Below are 13,771 nucleotides of genomic sequence, written 5' to 3'. Positions count from 1 at the left end.
TTATCTTCCAGGGTGGGATGGTCTAGGCTGTGCAAAAGAATCTTTAAAATGAGCATGAGGCATTTATGTCCTTGATCCAGGCTGGCCTTACTAAACAATGGATTCTGAAAGCACTTGGGAGTTTCCTCTTTACAAGCCTGGAGCCTGGCATCCTCATAAGCTAATGGGCCTTTTGACATCAGTTTCAAGAAACTCGAGGTGCGGTCCCCCTCTTCCCTTCTGAATTTCTTTCTCCTTCTGGAACTTCCCTTCAAGCTTGAAGGAGAAATCTACCCTTTTTTTTTTTTTCTGCGTCATACAGGGCAAAATATTACTAAGTAATAACTGTAAGGTCCTTGATTATTGGAAAGGCGCTTCCTCTGGTCTGAGTGTTGCTGGCACTTTCACAGAGCGGGCCAGCCTAACCACTGGAGTCCGCTCTTGGAAAGATGCTGAGGGAGGGAATTCTGCGGCCAGCAGATGGAGAGGAGACCCAGACAGCGTGGTCCCTCCCAGCCACCCTCCCCGAGGGATTAGCTGCCCCCAGCACTGCTCAGGCGCACCCAGCACGTGAGGTCCCCGATCACACAGCTCGCGTCCCCTCTCTGGAGAGCAGTCGCAGCCACTAGCTGGCAGCCGGTAGAGCCACGCGGTCCCGGGCATCGCTGAGCACCGCGGCTGTGGATCCGGGACCTCGAACCCGAGGCGGGCGCGCGAGAGTCAGCCACTAGCAACGCTTGCCTTCCTGCAGGTGCTTATTTCCCATCCTGCTGGACCGGCGGGGAGGTTACTTTCAGCCTGAGACGAAAAGGGAAAGGCAGAGAAGAAGGGGAACCCTGAAAAGGAGGGTTTAGTGACAGCCCAGCTTCTTGCTCCCGGAGAGGTGCTCCGGGGAAGACTCTCCGTCTCTGCCGCGGGCCCCTTTAAGAAGCCAAGTCGGTGCCGTTACCGCCGCCGCTGCCGCTGCTTCTGCTGCTGCTGCTGCTGCTGTTTGGATTGCTAATCCCCAGGAGCCCGGTTTAAAAAAAGAAAAAAAAGAAAAAGAAAAAAAAGAAAAGAAAAGAAAAGAAAAGAAAAAAGAGGGGAGGGGGCGGGCAGCTGTCTCTTTAAATGTGATTTCCTTCTATTGTATTTGAACCGTGATCAGGAAAAAGGAAATGAAACCAGAGACAGAGGGAAGCTGAGCGAAAATAGACCTTGGCGAGAGAGGAGGGAGCCCGGGGAAGAGCCGCGCGGGCCGCTCTCCGCCCCCCCACCCTCCCCAGGCCGCCGCCCCCCTCCCTGCCCTCGGCGCCCCGACCCCGGCGAAGGTGCGCAGGGGCTTGGGGCGAGCGGGCGGAGCCGGCGAGTGCGCGCGATCGGGACCGGGCGGCGGCGGCGGCGGCGGCGGCGGTGACGGCAGCCGGACCGGGATGGAAGGTTAAGTCCTGAGCGCCGCCGGAGGGAGGCCGGGCTGGTCCCCGGCCCCCTGCCTCGGCCGCCGCGCGCCGGGCAGCCGGGTGATCAGCTCTCTCTCTCTCCCTCTCTCCCTCTCCCTCTCTCTCTTTCTTTGGCGTTTGAAGGGAGCGCGGTGACCGTCCTTGAGTGCGGAGGGGCGAGCTCGCCGGCGGAGCGACCGAGCAAGAGGAGGCGCAGGAGCGGCGGCGCCCGAGCACCCGAGGGGGTCCGAGTCCAAGCGGCCGGCCAGCCGCGCGCCACAAAGGGAGCGCCCCCGCCGCCCGGCACGCCGCCTCCCTCCCCAATGTCCTCGGCCATCGAGAGGAAGAGCCTGGACCCGTCTGAGTAAGTGTGGCGCTTCCCGTCCCCCGCGACCCCACTTCGGGTCCCGGGCTGGGCGTCAGGGGCCGGCTCCAGGTGCGCGCCCGCGGCGTGCCCTTGGTCCCTCGGTGGCGCAGGGGCTCCCCCTGCTCTCGAGGGTGACTCTGGAGACACCTACAGGGACTAGGAAGCCAATAACTGGGGTCGGCCCGGCCCGGCCCGGCGAGCCTGCGGACCGCCCTGGGCTGTCTGGAGAGCTCCCCAAACCTTCACCGGGACCAAAAAGTTTGTCCAGGAGCAGGCACCCGGGGCTCCGAGGCTCAGGTGCAGAGAAGGAGGAGTGGAGGGCGGGATGCTACCTCCTCAACGTTCTCACCCTTCCTCCCCAGGCTCCCTTTCTTTCTTTTCTTTTATTTCTTTCTTTATTTACTTATTTTTGACCATTTGGCCCAGAAAATGGGGGGGCCATTCCAACCACAATGTTCCTGGGAGCCCTGACAGTCTCCTACCAAGCCCCGGGAAGAGCGGCTGCGGGCAGTTGATGAGTCCTCCTGTCCACCTGGGAACGGGTTCTGGCCTCCAGAGACTTGTAGAACAGCTAATTCAGAGTTCCTCTGGTACATATTCCCTTGAGTGTCCTAGTGTGGGCATGAGAACCTCGAAAGTTAGTGCTATTTTTTTTCCCTAACTATGTTTTTCTGGGGAGCAGAATCTCCTCGAACTCTCAGAAGGGTTTGAGGTCAGCGAACCCGAGCTGTAATGAGCCTGTAGTGTCTGTGCTCTGAGCTTTGCACTGGTTTGCAAACAACATCCCCGTGCCCCAGCCGGTACCGTAGCCCATTCTCTAGTCTTAACGAGGGGAACCAGGAATGCTTAAGGTATCTTTTTTTTTTTTTTTACACGTTCATGAAAATGTCCTTTTAAGAGTCATTAGCTGTCTGGTTTTGAGTTTTTATTCCTTTGAAGTCCCCATCTAATCCTTTGAAGGGATTTGTTAACACAAGACCAAAGGAGCTGGTTAATGACTTGTCCATTTGGGCTTTTAAGACGCGTTTGTTTTGGTAGCTTCATCCCTCCCACCCCCTTTCTTTTCCTGCTTTAAAAGAACTGTGCTTTCCTGCTGAAGTTCCCCTACTCACCCCCCCCCATTCAATTTCAGCTTTCTGTGGTGTTTATTTACCTGGGTTTTACCCTCAGTCAGCAGCATAAAAACCCAGCGTGTTCTCATAAAACACAGGAAGTCCCACGATCCAGCAAGAATATAAACATCGCTCTTCAGTCCTGAAGGTTAAGACAGCAGCTCAGAAAGGAGCTAGGTTTGTTGACATAAAGACCAGCTTCCTTAAAATCGCAGCAGAACAACAACAACCCTTTATAAAACAAGTCCGCGTCCACAGCTTGTTCCCCTTTTAAAAATAAACTTAGAATTACATCTGAGCCCTGAGATTTCAGAGACTGGACAAGACGTAATACTGGATGGGAGGGAGTCCATCTGGTGAACCACCGTTTACTGCTCTCCTCACACCTCTTCTCGTACCACAACCTAGCCTCTAATCCTTTTTCAGAAGTCGAATCTACAGCGTTTGGCTCCTTTAAAAAACAGTTTATTATTAACTGTGTGTATGTGAGTGTGCACCTGAATGCAGGTGTCCTGGAGGCTGGCGGTGATGGATCCCCTAGAATCGGCGCACAGGTGGTTGTGAGCCACCCTTTTTGGGTGTAGAGACTCGAACGTGGGTCCTTTGGAAGAGCAGAAAACACCACCCTTAACTGCTGAGCCATCTGTCCAGCCTGGGGCTTGAGTTCTGTAAAGGAAGTTGGAGCTTTCCAAAGTCTGTGCCTCGCCTCCCCTCCCCTGGGAGACTGGAAAACCGAAAGGTATCTCAAGGCTGTAATAGTGAGCGCCTAGACAAGAGATCCGCTGACCCTTCGCCTTCCCCAGTATGTGCCTAGTGAAGGAAGGCTGTAGTTGAAGATGGACAGGCCCGGTGGGAAATACCAGCAGAACGCTTTCCCCTCTGTTTTTGGGAAATGGGTGAGAAATTTTGACAGAAATCAAAGCTAAAGAGATACTCAGATGTGGTGTTTGGGATAGGCCGGCAGGAGAATATCAAATTCGAACTTAAGGTAAATCTCATTCAGCCTCTGGCATAATGTCGCATCGTCATTAGTTATAAAAGGATAGACTGAGTCAGTGTCTTGTCCTGTCCTTATCTGCTCTCAGACCATCACATCTTTTTCTACTACAGCCCACTCTGCTTCCAGCTGCCTCGCTGTGCACTTGCGCAAAGCCAGCTTTGCCACCACATCTCCAGATACAGATCACCCCTTGCCTAGCCCCATGCAAAGGTAGAATGTTCGCTGGAAGTCATAGTCATGAACATAGGTTTCTTCTATCAAGGAGTTAGTGATCCTTCATTCCTCCCTGTAGGTCATTTTAATTCTGGGGAGTTTTGTTCCAGCTGCGTGCAAATTCTTCTGTTCCCAAGTTGGCTGGTCATAACATCAGCCATTTGGGCATGGAGCATGATAGGGTTTCTATGGGTGTGTTTGAAAGCCCAAAGCAAGACCATAAGTGTGAGTCTCTGCAAAGGGAAGAGATTTGATTCTGATTTGGTGTACCTGAGTAGGCCAAAGATCTTAGCTAACTTTCAGACATGAGGATGAAAGCCTTTACATGTACCCTATATAAACAAAGACTCTAGTGGATTTTGTTGTTGTTTGTTTAGTTTTTGGTTTTTCAAGACAGGGTTTCTCTGTGTAGCGTTAGCTGTCCCGGAACTCACACTGTAGACGAGGCTGGCCTCAAACTCAGATCCACCTGCCTCTGCCCCCCGAGCGCTGGGATTAAAGGTGTGCTCCACCGCTGCCTGGCAGCTTCTAATGCATTATTAACACTCTTCACAGTCTTAGCTCATCTCACCCATAATTCTGTATACCTGAGAGGCTGAGGCGGAGGAATGGAAAGTTCCAGGCCAGCCTGGACAATTCAGTGAGATCTTGTCTTAAATTGTAAAAGGAGGAAAGGGGTTTACAAGTTGCCTCAGCTGCTAACTATGCTTGCTACCAAGCCCGAGTTTGATCCCCAGAATCCGCATGGTTGGATTGCTCAATGGTTAAGAGTATCTCCAGCTCTTACAGAGGACCCAGGTTCGAGTCTCAGCACCCATGTTAGGTGGCTCACAACGCTCTGTAACTCCATCTCCAGGCTATCTGATGCCTCTGGCCTTCTGGGATGCCTGTCCTTACTTGTACATACCCACACACAGACATACAATTAAAACTAAAAACAAATCTTTACAAACACTATGAACAAGAGCAGAGAAATAAATGTCAGTGGTGGAGTACTCGCCCAATGTGAGCAGGGACCTGGGTTTGGTCTTCAGCATTGAAAAAACAACAACACAACCTCCCAAGACTTAACTTGCTTGTTTTTTCTCAAAGAAACTGGCCTGAGCTTCAAACTTCCTGTTCTAAAAGAAGGTAATCTTTTATTTTATGTGAAAACCGTAGATTTGGCATTCGCATTTAGCTAAATATTTACAGCAGGTGCTTAATGGTCTCCTAGATAGAGTCACCTGAAGCTGTTGGAGTACTAGAAAAAACGCTCATTCCGAGACTCATTGTCCCTAATTATAATCTGCTGAGCATTGTGGGTACAGGCCAGTTAGTCCACAGGGTCACCTGGTAAAAGTGCCAAATAAAAAGGCACAGACTTACTGCCCCAGGATATCCATGAGAAAACCCCACTGGGCATTTCATAGTAGGAATGAAATTCAATTTTTTAAACTAGATATTTTTTAAAAGTAGATTTTATTTGAATAAGGTTCCAGAGAACACTTGTTAATTATTACAAATATGCCTCAAGTGTTCTCTGTCTCCTATTTGACATCACAGTCATTTCTTCCATGGCCATTTTCTCTCAGAAAAGTTATTCTTCTTATATGTCAAACAAAAGTATTCAAGGTCCAGGAAGGCAAAGCGAGCAGAAGGCCAACCACTGGAACTGACTCTTTCCTTTCACTCTGTGGGTACTGGAGACCACATTAGATCACCAGGCTTGGCACCAAGCACCCTAACCTCCTAAGCATCTTGCCATCCCCTGGGTACAACTTTTTAATGAAAAAAACACACCCCCTAGGCTCACTGTGAGCAAAGTGCCTAGATTGAGATTTTGTATTGATTGAATTGCCTTCCACTGTTTAAGACCATGGTTCGGTCCCTCCTCTACTTTCTTTACTAATTTAACTTTATTCAAATCATTTTTACTATTTTTTTTAAAGTATGTGAAGAAAAGAGAAAATCTCACTGATGTCCTCTCTCTGTTTAAGGATGGCATTGTGATCTAGATTTCATCCCAAAGATTCATTCAGATCTAGCAAATTTTCTTTTGTTCTTTTGAGACAGAGTCTAATGTAGCCCTTGACCTCTTGATGAGGCTGATTATAACCAGGAAGTCCTGATCCTTCAGCCTCTACCTGTGGATTGGCTGGGATTATGTCCCCCACTTTTTGTGGGGAGGATCAACTGGAGTTGAACCTAAGGCCACTGATGCATAAGGCTGCCTCTCTACCCATGAAGCTAAACCTCCCCCCAAAGATTCATTCAGAAAGTGGTGTGGAGTGCAAATTTTCAATTGAAATAAATAGATATTTGATGGCATTTTCTATTTTGGAAAGAGAAGGCAACCTAATAGAAATTTGATTGCCTTCTCCTTCCTTTTCTACCATTGATTTTGTGCACTGGGAAGGGTTTCAGTGGGGTGAATTCAGCAAATTATCTGTAGGTTTTTAGCATACTGGGCCACTCTGAACAACTCCTTTGGTCCCAAGTATGGTGCCACCTGCAGGTGCTTCGGGCACCTCCTGGCATCCTGTCTTCAAAACAATTTTTGGCTTTTTTTTTTTTTTTTTTTGAGACAGGGTTTCTCTGTGTAGCCTTGGCCGTCCTGTACTTGCTTTGTAGACCAGACTGGCCTCGAATTCACAGAAATCTGTCTGCCTCTGTCTCCTGGAGTGCTGGGATTACAGGTGTATGCCACCGTGCCCAGCCTCTCTTCAAATTTTCAAATGTAAGCTCTCTCTCTAGCTTACTCACCATCTTCATCTAAGCTCGGCTCTGTCTCTGCAGTCTGAAACAGGAAGTCCTTTCTCCTTATATTGCTGGAAGGAGATGCAGTGAGGTCCCCATTTGGCACAGGGCAATCCCTGGACCTTGTTCTTGTCCTTCAGAGAGTTATCCCTAACACTTGGCCTCCTCCCCCAGGGAACCAGTGGATGAAGTGCTGCAGATCCCCCCTTCCCTGCTGACCTGTGGTGGCTGCCAGCAGAACATAGGGGACCGCTACTTCCTGAAGGCCATCGACCAGTACTGGCATGAGGACTGCCTCAGCTGTGACCTCTGTGGATGCCGGCTAGGAGAGGTGGGGCGGCGCCTCTACTACAAGCTGGGACGGAAGTTGTGCAGGAGAGACTATCTCAGGTACATCCCTCACACTCGTGGGGCTCATCTGGGTTTAGATACCTGGCTCCTGCTGTGGCTCTGAAGGCCCTGCCTGAGGAGGCTAGGCCTCCTGCAGAGAGGCTGTGAGCTCTTCTTCCTCTGCGTTGGCTGTGCTCACAGAGGCACATCCCGGAGTGGTAAAACACTGTGTCTTTAGAGGTAAGAGAAGAATAAACACAGAATTGAGAATAAGGGCAAGCTTCTGGGTGGCAAACCAAAGGTTAAGGTTTGGGAATGTGTACACAGGGAGACAGGGAGTATCGTGGGACCTGGGGCTAGAGAGAGAGTTAATTTGTAAGTTTGGGGGTGGGTTCTTAAGGCCCCATTTTAGTAGTTAATAAGCAAGTGTATATATCTAGATATTCTTCTGCATGACTCCAATACTATCGGTAAGAACTTTTGAAATAACAATCTGTTCTTGCTAGTGAACTCCAAGTACTGAGTCTTACACAGAAAGATGGCATTCGGTGGCTATACAAGGGAAGGCCCTGGAGTTGGGAGGTACTGAGTCTTACAGCAGGAAGATGGCATTCAGTGGCTAAACAAGGGAAGGGCCTGGAATCAGGAGGTTTGAGTCACTGCCACATCGCTTCTAGTGCCGTGGTCTTGGGCAAGGTGCACAGACCTCCATTTCCTGTCTGTGAAATGGGGATGGTAATTGTAGTTACCTCTCAAGGTTAGAACAATACAAATGAAGTATTTGAGTGCTACATGACTCGAGATACAGATGATAGCTGATTTTATAAATGACATAGATCTGGGCGGTATCACAGATTATTTTCCAGTATAATGGGCAAGGAGATGGGAGTGTGGAAGGGTAAATCGGGAAGTGTTCAAGGCCAAGTGAGACAGGAACATCTCTCCTGAATGTGAGTGTCTTGGTACCCAATGAGTGTCTGTGCCCCGTGTGCTCTAGCTTCCGTATTAGCCGCACCAAAGTTACCTCTGGGCCTGTACTGTCAGATCCACTCAGCTGTTCAGCTGTCAGTTCTCTGTCATCCCACTGTGGCATAGGGTCCACCGAGCATGCAGCTCCAATATATTAGGACCATCCAGCCCATGGAAGATCTTTTAGACTCCAGTGCCCTTGGCTGCTGGCATGGCTCTTCCTCCTGTGTTTGTTCTGTGGGCATTTGCACACGGGAAATCAAAACAAAACTGCTTGCTGGTAATTCCACAGTGGAAGGAATCCTATCTGTCCATCCAAAGACTGAATTAGCTCTTACACGCTTACATTCGTTGATGAAAATCATTACAAATGTCGTGCTTTGGGACAAGTGGAAAAGAGAGCGAGTCGGGCTGGCTATAATTTTGTCGAATTTCTTTCTTTTCTTTTCTTTCTTTTTTTTTTAAAGTCATAAGAGAATAGAACAGAGATAAATACAGACCTGGTTTTACTCAGTCCAGGTCTGTGAAATCAGCCAGAAAGCAGCTGGGTAAATGATTCCCACTGGGCTCCTGCTTCCATCCCTGCCGAATCATTTGAATCTTATTAAATGAAGTCAGATACAGTAAGGTCAAAAGAGCCGATTCCTCCCTATCTCCACGGTTTTATAGAACATCCAGGAAGAAAGGCAGCATTGCCTGGGCTTGTTAATCTTTTCCATTTTCAAAAAGGAGAGGAAAAAAATAGTCTGGGAGAGCCCGGTGTTAATTAACTTGTGTCTTGGTGACACGAAATAATTCTTCTCCCTGCTACATTCCCAGGCAACATGTTAATTAACTCTGCATTAGTGCAGGCGTTCCCAGCCATCCTTTAATATTTATATTATTGTTATTAAAATGGGCAGCGGAAAGCTTAAGGCGCTGACACCTCTTGACAGAGGAGGGATTTTTATTTTATTTTATTTTTTTCCTTTAGGGATGGTCCATTAGCCACAGACTTGTTTACTGCAGTTCTGTGGCATATCCGGCGCTATTTTAACAGGGGTAAAGTTCGGAAGGCCTCAGCAGGGCCTCCTGTGAGGTCCAGACCATCTCCCTAGAACAGCTTCTCCCCATGAGGAGGATATTGAATGGTCAACTACCTTCTAGTCTCTTTGAAACCGTTCAACCTCAGATACCCAGGACACCCCCCCCCAACTCATGTGCACCTCAAAGCTGCTATTGTTACGTTGTGTTGTTAGCAGCTGCTGGGTGCCCGCCCCCCTCCCCGATCTTGTTGGACCCACTTTTCATGGGCAATCCCCTCTAGCCTATGGTTCTGTTTCAGCAGCTGCCAGCTACATCGGGTCAGCACCTGTTGTAACCGGACCCCGTGCTGAAGACGCATACTTTGGGGGGGGGTCCTCAATCCCTGCAGTTGAGGGGGATCAAAGGCCGCTTGGAGATAGGACTTCTACTTCGAGAGTCCCCAGACACAGGGCCAAAGCTCCCCCAGAGGCTGTGCCCCTGAGATTGCTGCTTGACTCCCATCCCTCTTCTCTGCTTCCCCCGAGGACATCATAAACCACCGGAACATAAATCCTCCCCTGTGGGCTGCTTCTGGGATATCCAGCCAAGACATGGATTCTCCGAGCCAGAGGTCAATGCACATGCTAAGTGTCCAAGCCCTGGCTTATTTTCATTACTGTTAGCATTTCGGAGTACCTGAGTTGGAATGGGCTGCCAAGACCTTTGCCTCCAGGTTTGGGCTTACAGTGTAAGGCATAGAAGCTTGGAGGGGACATGTCATTTGCTCAGGTCACCTACCTACTTAGAGGTGATCCTGGGACCTGAACCTACCTCCCAAACGTAACTCCTCTGTCCGTTCATTAGCTGCCTGATGTGTTGTAATTTGCCCCCTGACTTCCCTTTAATAAGCTCCCTCCTTCCTTAAAGACCTCACACCTCAGGCAGTTAGGTTCATTCTGTGCACACTGTTTTCTCAGTTGTGTGTCTCTGCTCAGCCCCAGACTTCACTTACTGAACAGTCAGGGCACTAGAACGCGCTTTCTGCTCAGCGACATCCAGTGTGGCAGTTTACCTACAGCTCCACCATCTGCTCCGGTAGGATGGAGGGTTCTCCCCCGTTTATGACTCTGCATTTCAGCACAGCAAGTGGCATCCAGATGAGCCTCGCCCCTGCTGCTTCTGAGCTGGCTCTCTATTCACAGACCCCTCTCACAGGCCATTCGTTCTGGCCAGATGTGGCAACCTCCGTCTGTCGTCTTTACCTACCCTACAACATCTTAGGACGCGCCCATCAAGTCTGGCATTTTCTAAGTTTTCAAGAACTTCTAATGAGGACAAGCCATTCCTGGAGGTGGTCACAAAGACTTTACACGGGGGCTGCGTGCTGACATGCTGTTGCACGCTCCATGTGAAAATGACCCTGTAGCAGTGGTTGGCCAGTGTTGGCTCAGGTGTTGACCTCTGCTGTGCTGGCATGCCCTAGGTATCCCACTAACATCTAAGAAGGGTAGATGATAGGATGACTCAGAGAAATCCAAGGCCAAACTATCTTCTGGTCCTTGTCCTGGTGTTCTTCTGTTCTTACAGGCAGACTCACTTCCAAAGTTTCACCATCGTTAGGTTATCATTAGTCCACAGTCCGCTGAGCCTTCTCTTAGGTGCCTGTGAGTTATAGGGATAGTTGAGAATTTGTGTTCCTGACGAGTTCCCGTATGCTGCTGACTGCTAGTCCCTAACCGAGAACCATTCCACTGACTCCTGCTAAGTTGCCTTTCATACCCCAACACTAAATGTTGCTTGAGGAAATGGCTGATGGCCCCGAGGCTAAGGAAAACTTGATTTAGATGTGAGAAAAGTCATCTCTAGGTGGACAGGAAGAGCATGAATGAAGATCTCCTGTGCATCATGGGGAGATGCTGTTCGTCCTCTGGATCCTCTGGGTCATGATTAGTGTGATACTGAACATCTCCCGGGATACCCCTGTCTCCTGGCAGCTGGGGCTCCAATGAATGGTCATGTGAACGTGGACTTTGAAGGCCAGGGGTGGGGCTGATGAGTCAAGGCACACTTTCCAATGGGTGAAATGAGCGGCTGTTGATGTGGTAGAACTGAGCTTCCTAATGAAGCCCATTTTGTCGCCTTCCTGGTGAGTTACCCCTCCAAGGGCTCGCTCCAGCTCCGCTACATGCCTGACTTCTCAGAAGCCGCTTCAGCCACATCTCTTCCATAGCTGGTCCACACAACCTAGAGGTGTGGACACAAGTGGGGAAAGGCTCAGGGAAGGGAGGGAGGAATAATAGAACACAATGCCAGTCTCGCCCAGCCTGTTCTTTCTGCTTTCAGGCGAAGAGTCATAGGCTATTATTTTTTGTTCGTCTTTTATTTGCAGATGGTGTATCACCATGTATCCTAGTCTTGCTTGGAACTTGCCATCATCCTCCTGCCTCAGCCTCCTGGGTGGTAGGATTACAGATGTGTACCACTGATCCCGACTAGGTCCACCCTTTCCTAGGTTTTGTGTGGAATTCTGATAGATAGAGCCAAACCCCAATCCCTTCTTTCTGTTTTCTCTGCTCTTAGCTTTTTTCTTTCTTTCTTTTTTTTTTTTTTTTTTTTTTTGCCCCAGGCTTTTTGGTCAAGACGGTCTCTGTGCTTCCTGTGACAAGCGGATCCGTGCCTACGAGATGACGATGCGAGTGAAAGACAAAGTGTATCACCTGGAGTGCTTCAAGTGCGCTGCCTGCCAGAAGCATTTCTGCGTGGGCGACAGATACCTTCTCATCAACTCTGACATAGTGTGTGAACAGGACATCTACGAGTGGACTAAGATCAATGGAATGATCTAGGCCAGAGTCCCAGGCACCTTCAGCGAGGTGTTCCGTGAAGACACTGTCTCAGTGGGGTCTTCATTCTTAGGCACTTTGGGAACCTGAGGGTGGGTGAGGCATTTCTTAGGAAATTCTTAACTCCCCCTGGGTACTAAGACATAGCATCCACATGACATAACTCGAAGGCCGAGATTTGAGTCACAACAGGACCAGCCCTTAGAGAGAAAAATGGTCGCAGTAGCTGACAAGATTAGTGGAGGAAATATTTGGGAACCAGCATGCACTGTGTCATCATGGTAGGATTTCCAGGATAGGCCGTGTTGGGTAAAGATTAGGTATGACCTTGGTGTTCATGGACTAGAGATGTGCAATTAATTTCTTCCTAGCTTCGGTAACTACCCTATTCTAATCACTGCCCTTCACACTAGGGAAGGAAAGAGAGAAGAGTAGTCATTCTTTTTTTTCTTGGTCACCTTCCCACGGCCTAAATCTCTGAAGCCAAGGGAAACTGCATGGAGGTACATTTCAGTTGGGAATGAAATACACATCTTTCAACCAAACAAATATTGAAAGCGATGTTGATGGATCACTGTTTTTAGACACCTTCATTTTGAGGTGAGGCATCCCACAGATGGTTTCTATACAAATGTAAATCTTAAAAAAAAAAAAGTCAAAGTTGTTCAACTATTTTATTATCTTAGATTATATCAAAGTATTTGTTGTGTGTCATTAAAAAAACTCGATTCTGAAGACTTAATAAAAATGGCAAGCTCAGATGCAGTGCCGCTGTTGATGTGGAGGGACTTACAGTTTGCACTAGCAGGGAAATGGTTTGCTTTTCTTCTCTTGGAAAGGTGACGTAAATAAGCAATTTATTTCTAGGTCAAATAAAAGCTTCCGTTTATTGCAAGGGTTTATATGAGGTTTATATAGGTTTCTGTATTACCGGCAATTATATAACAGGCCATCACGTAGCTCAGAGGGATATAGAATAATTAAGTTGTTATTGTAAAATGTGCATTTCACTTTGGCATTGTGTGGAGTGAGTGGAAGGCAGCGAGATCATTGCCTTTGGGAAACTTGTAACCTAGAAAGCACACAAATATATAAAATAGATTCCCTTTGGGAGAGAAGGTAATTACCTGGCTTGAAATGTGGCAAAGATGCTGAGCTTGACATTTCTATTTTCCAAGATGTGTGTCTCACGGTGTTTTATGACACGTGGTTAAGGGGACCTTACTTTGAGGATTTAAAGTCAGGCACCTGAGTTTGTGTGTTTGCCTGCTCGCCCTCCCCCCACCCCCATGGGGGGCGTGATCCGACTTCAAGCGCCACCTGCTGGCCATTCTTCAACCCACTAGCCCAGGGGTGTCCCAGGCTACACTTTCAATTATTTCATAAAACCATTGGCAAACACCGGTGGATCTAGATGTGTTTAATTATCAAGATGTCAGAAACATGCAGCTAAAGCTATGTTTAATTAACTTGAAAGTACTTTAACGTTTCTGTCATTGAAGGTTTTTTTTTTTTCTTTAACTCTTGAGAAGGAATAATGAAGCAATGTCTCTCTTGGCCTGTAAAATGCTCAAAGTGGTTGGGAGATCTGACTGCTTAAGGTGGCCTATTTAAAATGAATCCAATTACATCTCCCTGCAGTCCAGGTGGCCGTCCATCGGATGCTCCCGGGGAGCGGACGCTTGCTCTAACTCCTCAGTTCTCACACTGCCGTCCCTGAGCCAGGTTCTCCAGACTCAGGGACCCTACCCCCAAAACACACAGCCGCAGAAACTCAGCAGGGGGCTTGTCTGTCC

The 13,771-nt window shown here is 48.7% G+C and overlaps 1 protein-coding gene across 3 annotated transcripts; it reads left to right on the top strand.

Annotated features, from left to right (window-relative positions):
• Nucleotides 1–756: 756 nt before the first annotated feature.
• On the top strand, nt 757–12,734 carry Lmo2 (LIM domain only 2). Of its 3 annotated transcripts, XM_060372229.1 has the most exons (5): nt 757–1,398; nt 1,542–1,761; nt 5,182–5,220; nt 7,003–7,218; nt 11,759–12,734. In XM_060372229.1, the coding sequence occupies exons 1-5, from the start codon at nt 1,392–1,394 to the stop codon at nt 11,976–11,978; spliced, it is 702 nt and encodes a 233-aa protein (XP_060228212.1). In that variant the 5' UTR covers nt 757–1,391; the 3' UTR covers nt 11,979–12,734. The 3 variants fall into 3 exon arrangements, with proteins under 3 accessions (XP_060228212.1, XP_021506473.1, XP_060228213.1); XM_021650798.2 differs by lacking the exon at nt 5,182–5,220 and having other exon boundaries at nt 762–1,398; XM_060372230.1 differs by lacking the exon at nt 5,182–5,220 and having other exon boundaries at nt 764–1,289.
• The last annotated feature ends 1,037 nt before the right edge of the window (nt 12,735–13,771 follow it).

The sequence above is a fragment of the Meriones unguiculatus genome, chromosome 18, assembly GCF_030254825.1.
Source record: "Meriones unguiculatus strain TT.TT164.6M chromosome 18, Bangor_MerUng_6.1, whole genome shotgun sequence".
NCBI lineage: Eukaryota > Metazoa > Chordata > Mammalia > Rodentia > Muridae > Meriones > Meriones unguiculatus.
Note: the sequence above shows the minus strand (reverse complement) of the source record. Positions and strands in the feature narration are given on the sequence as shown.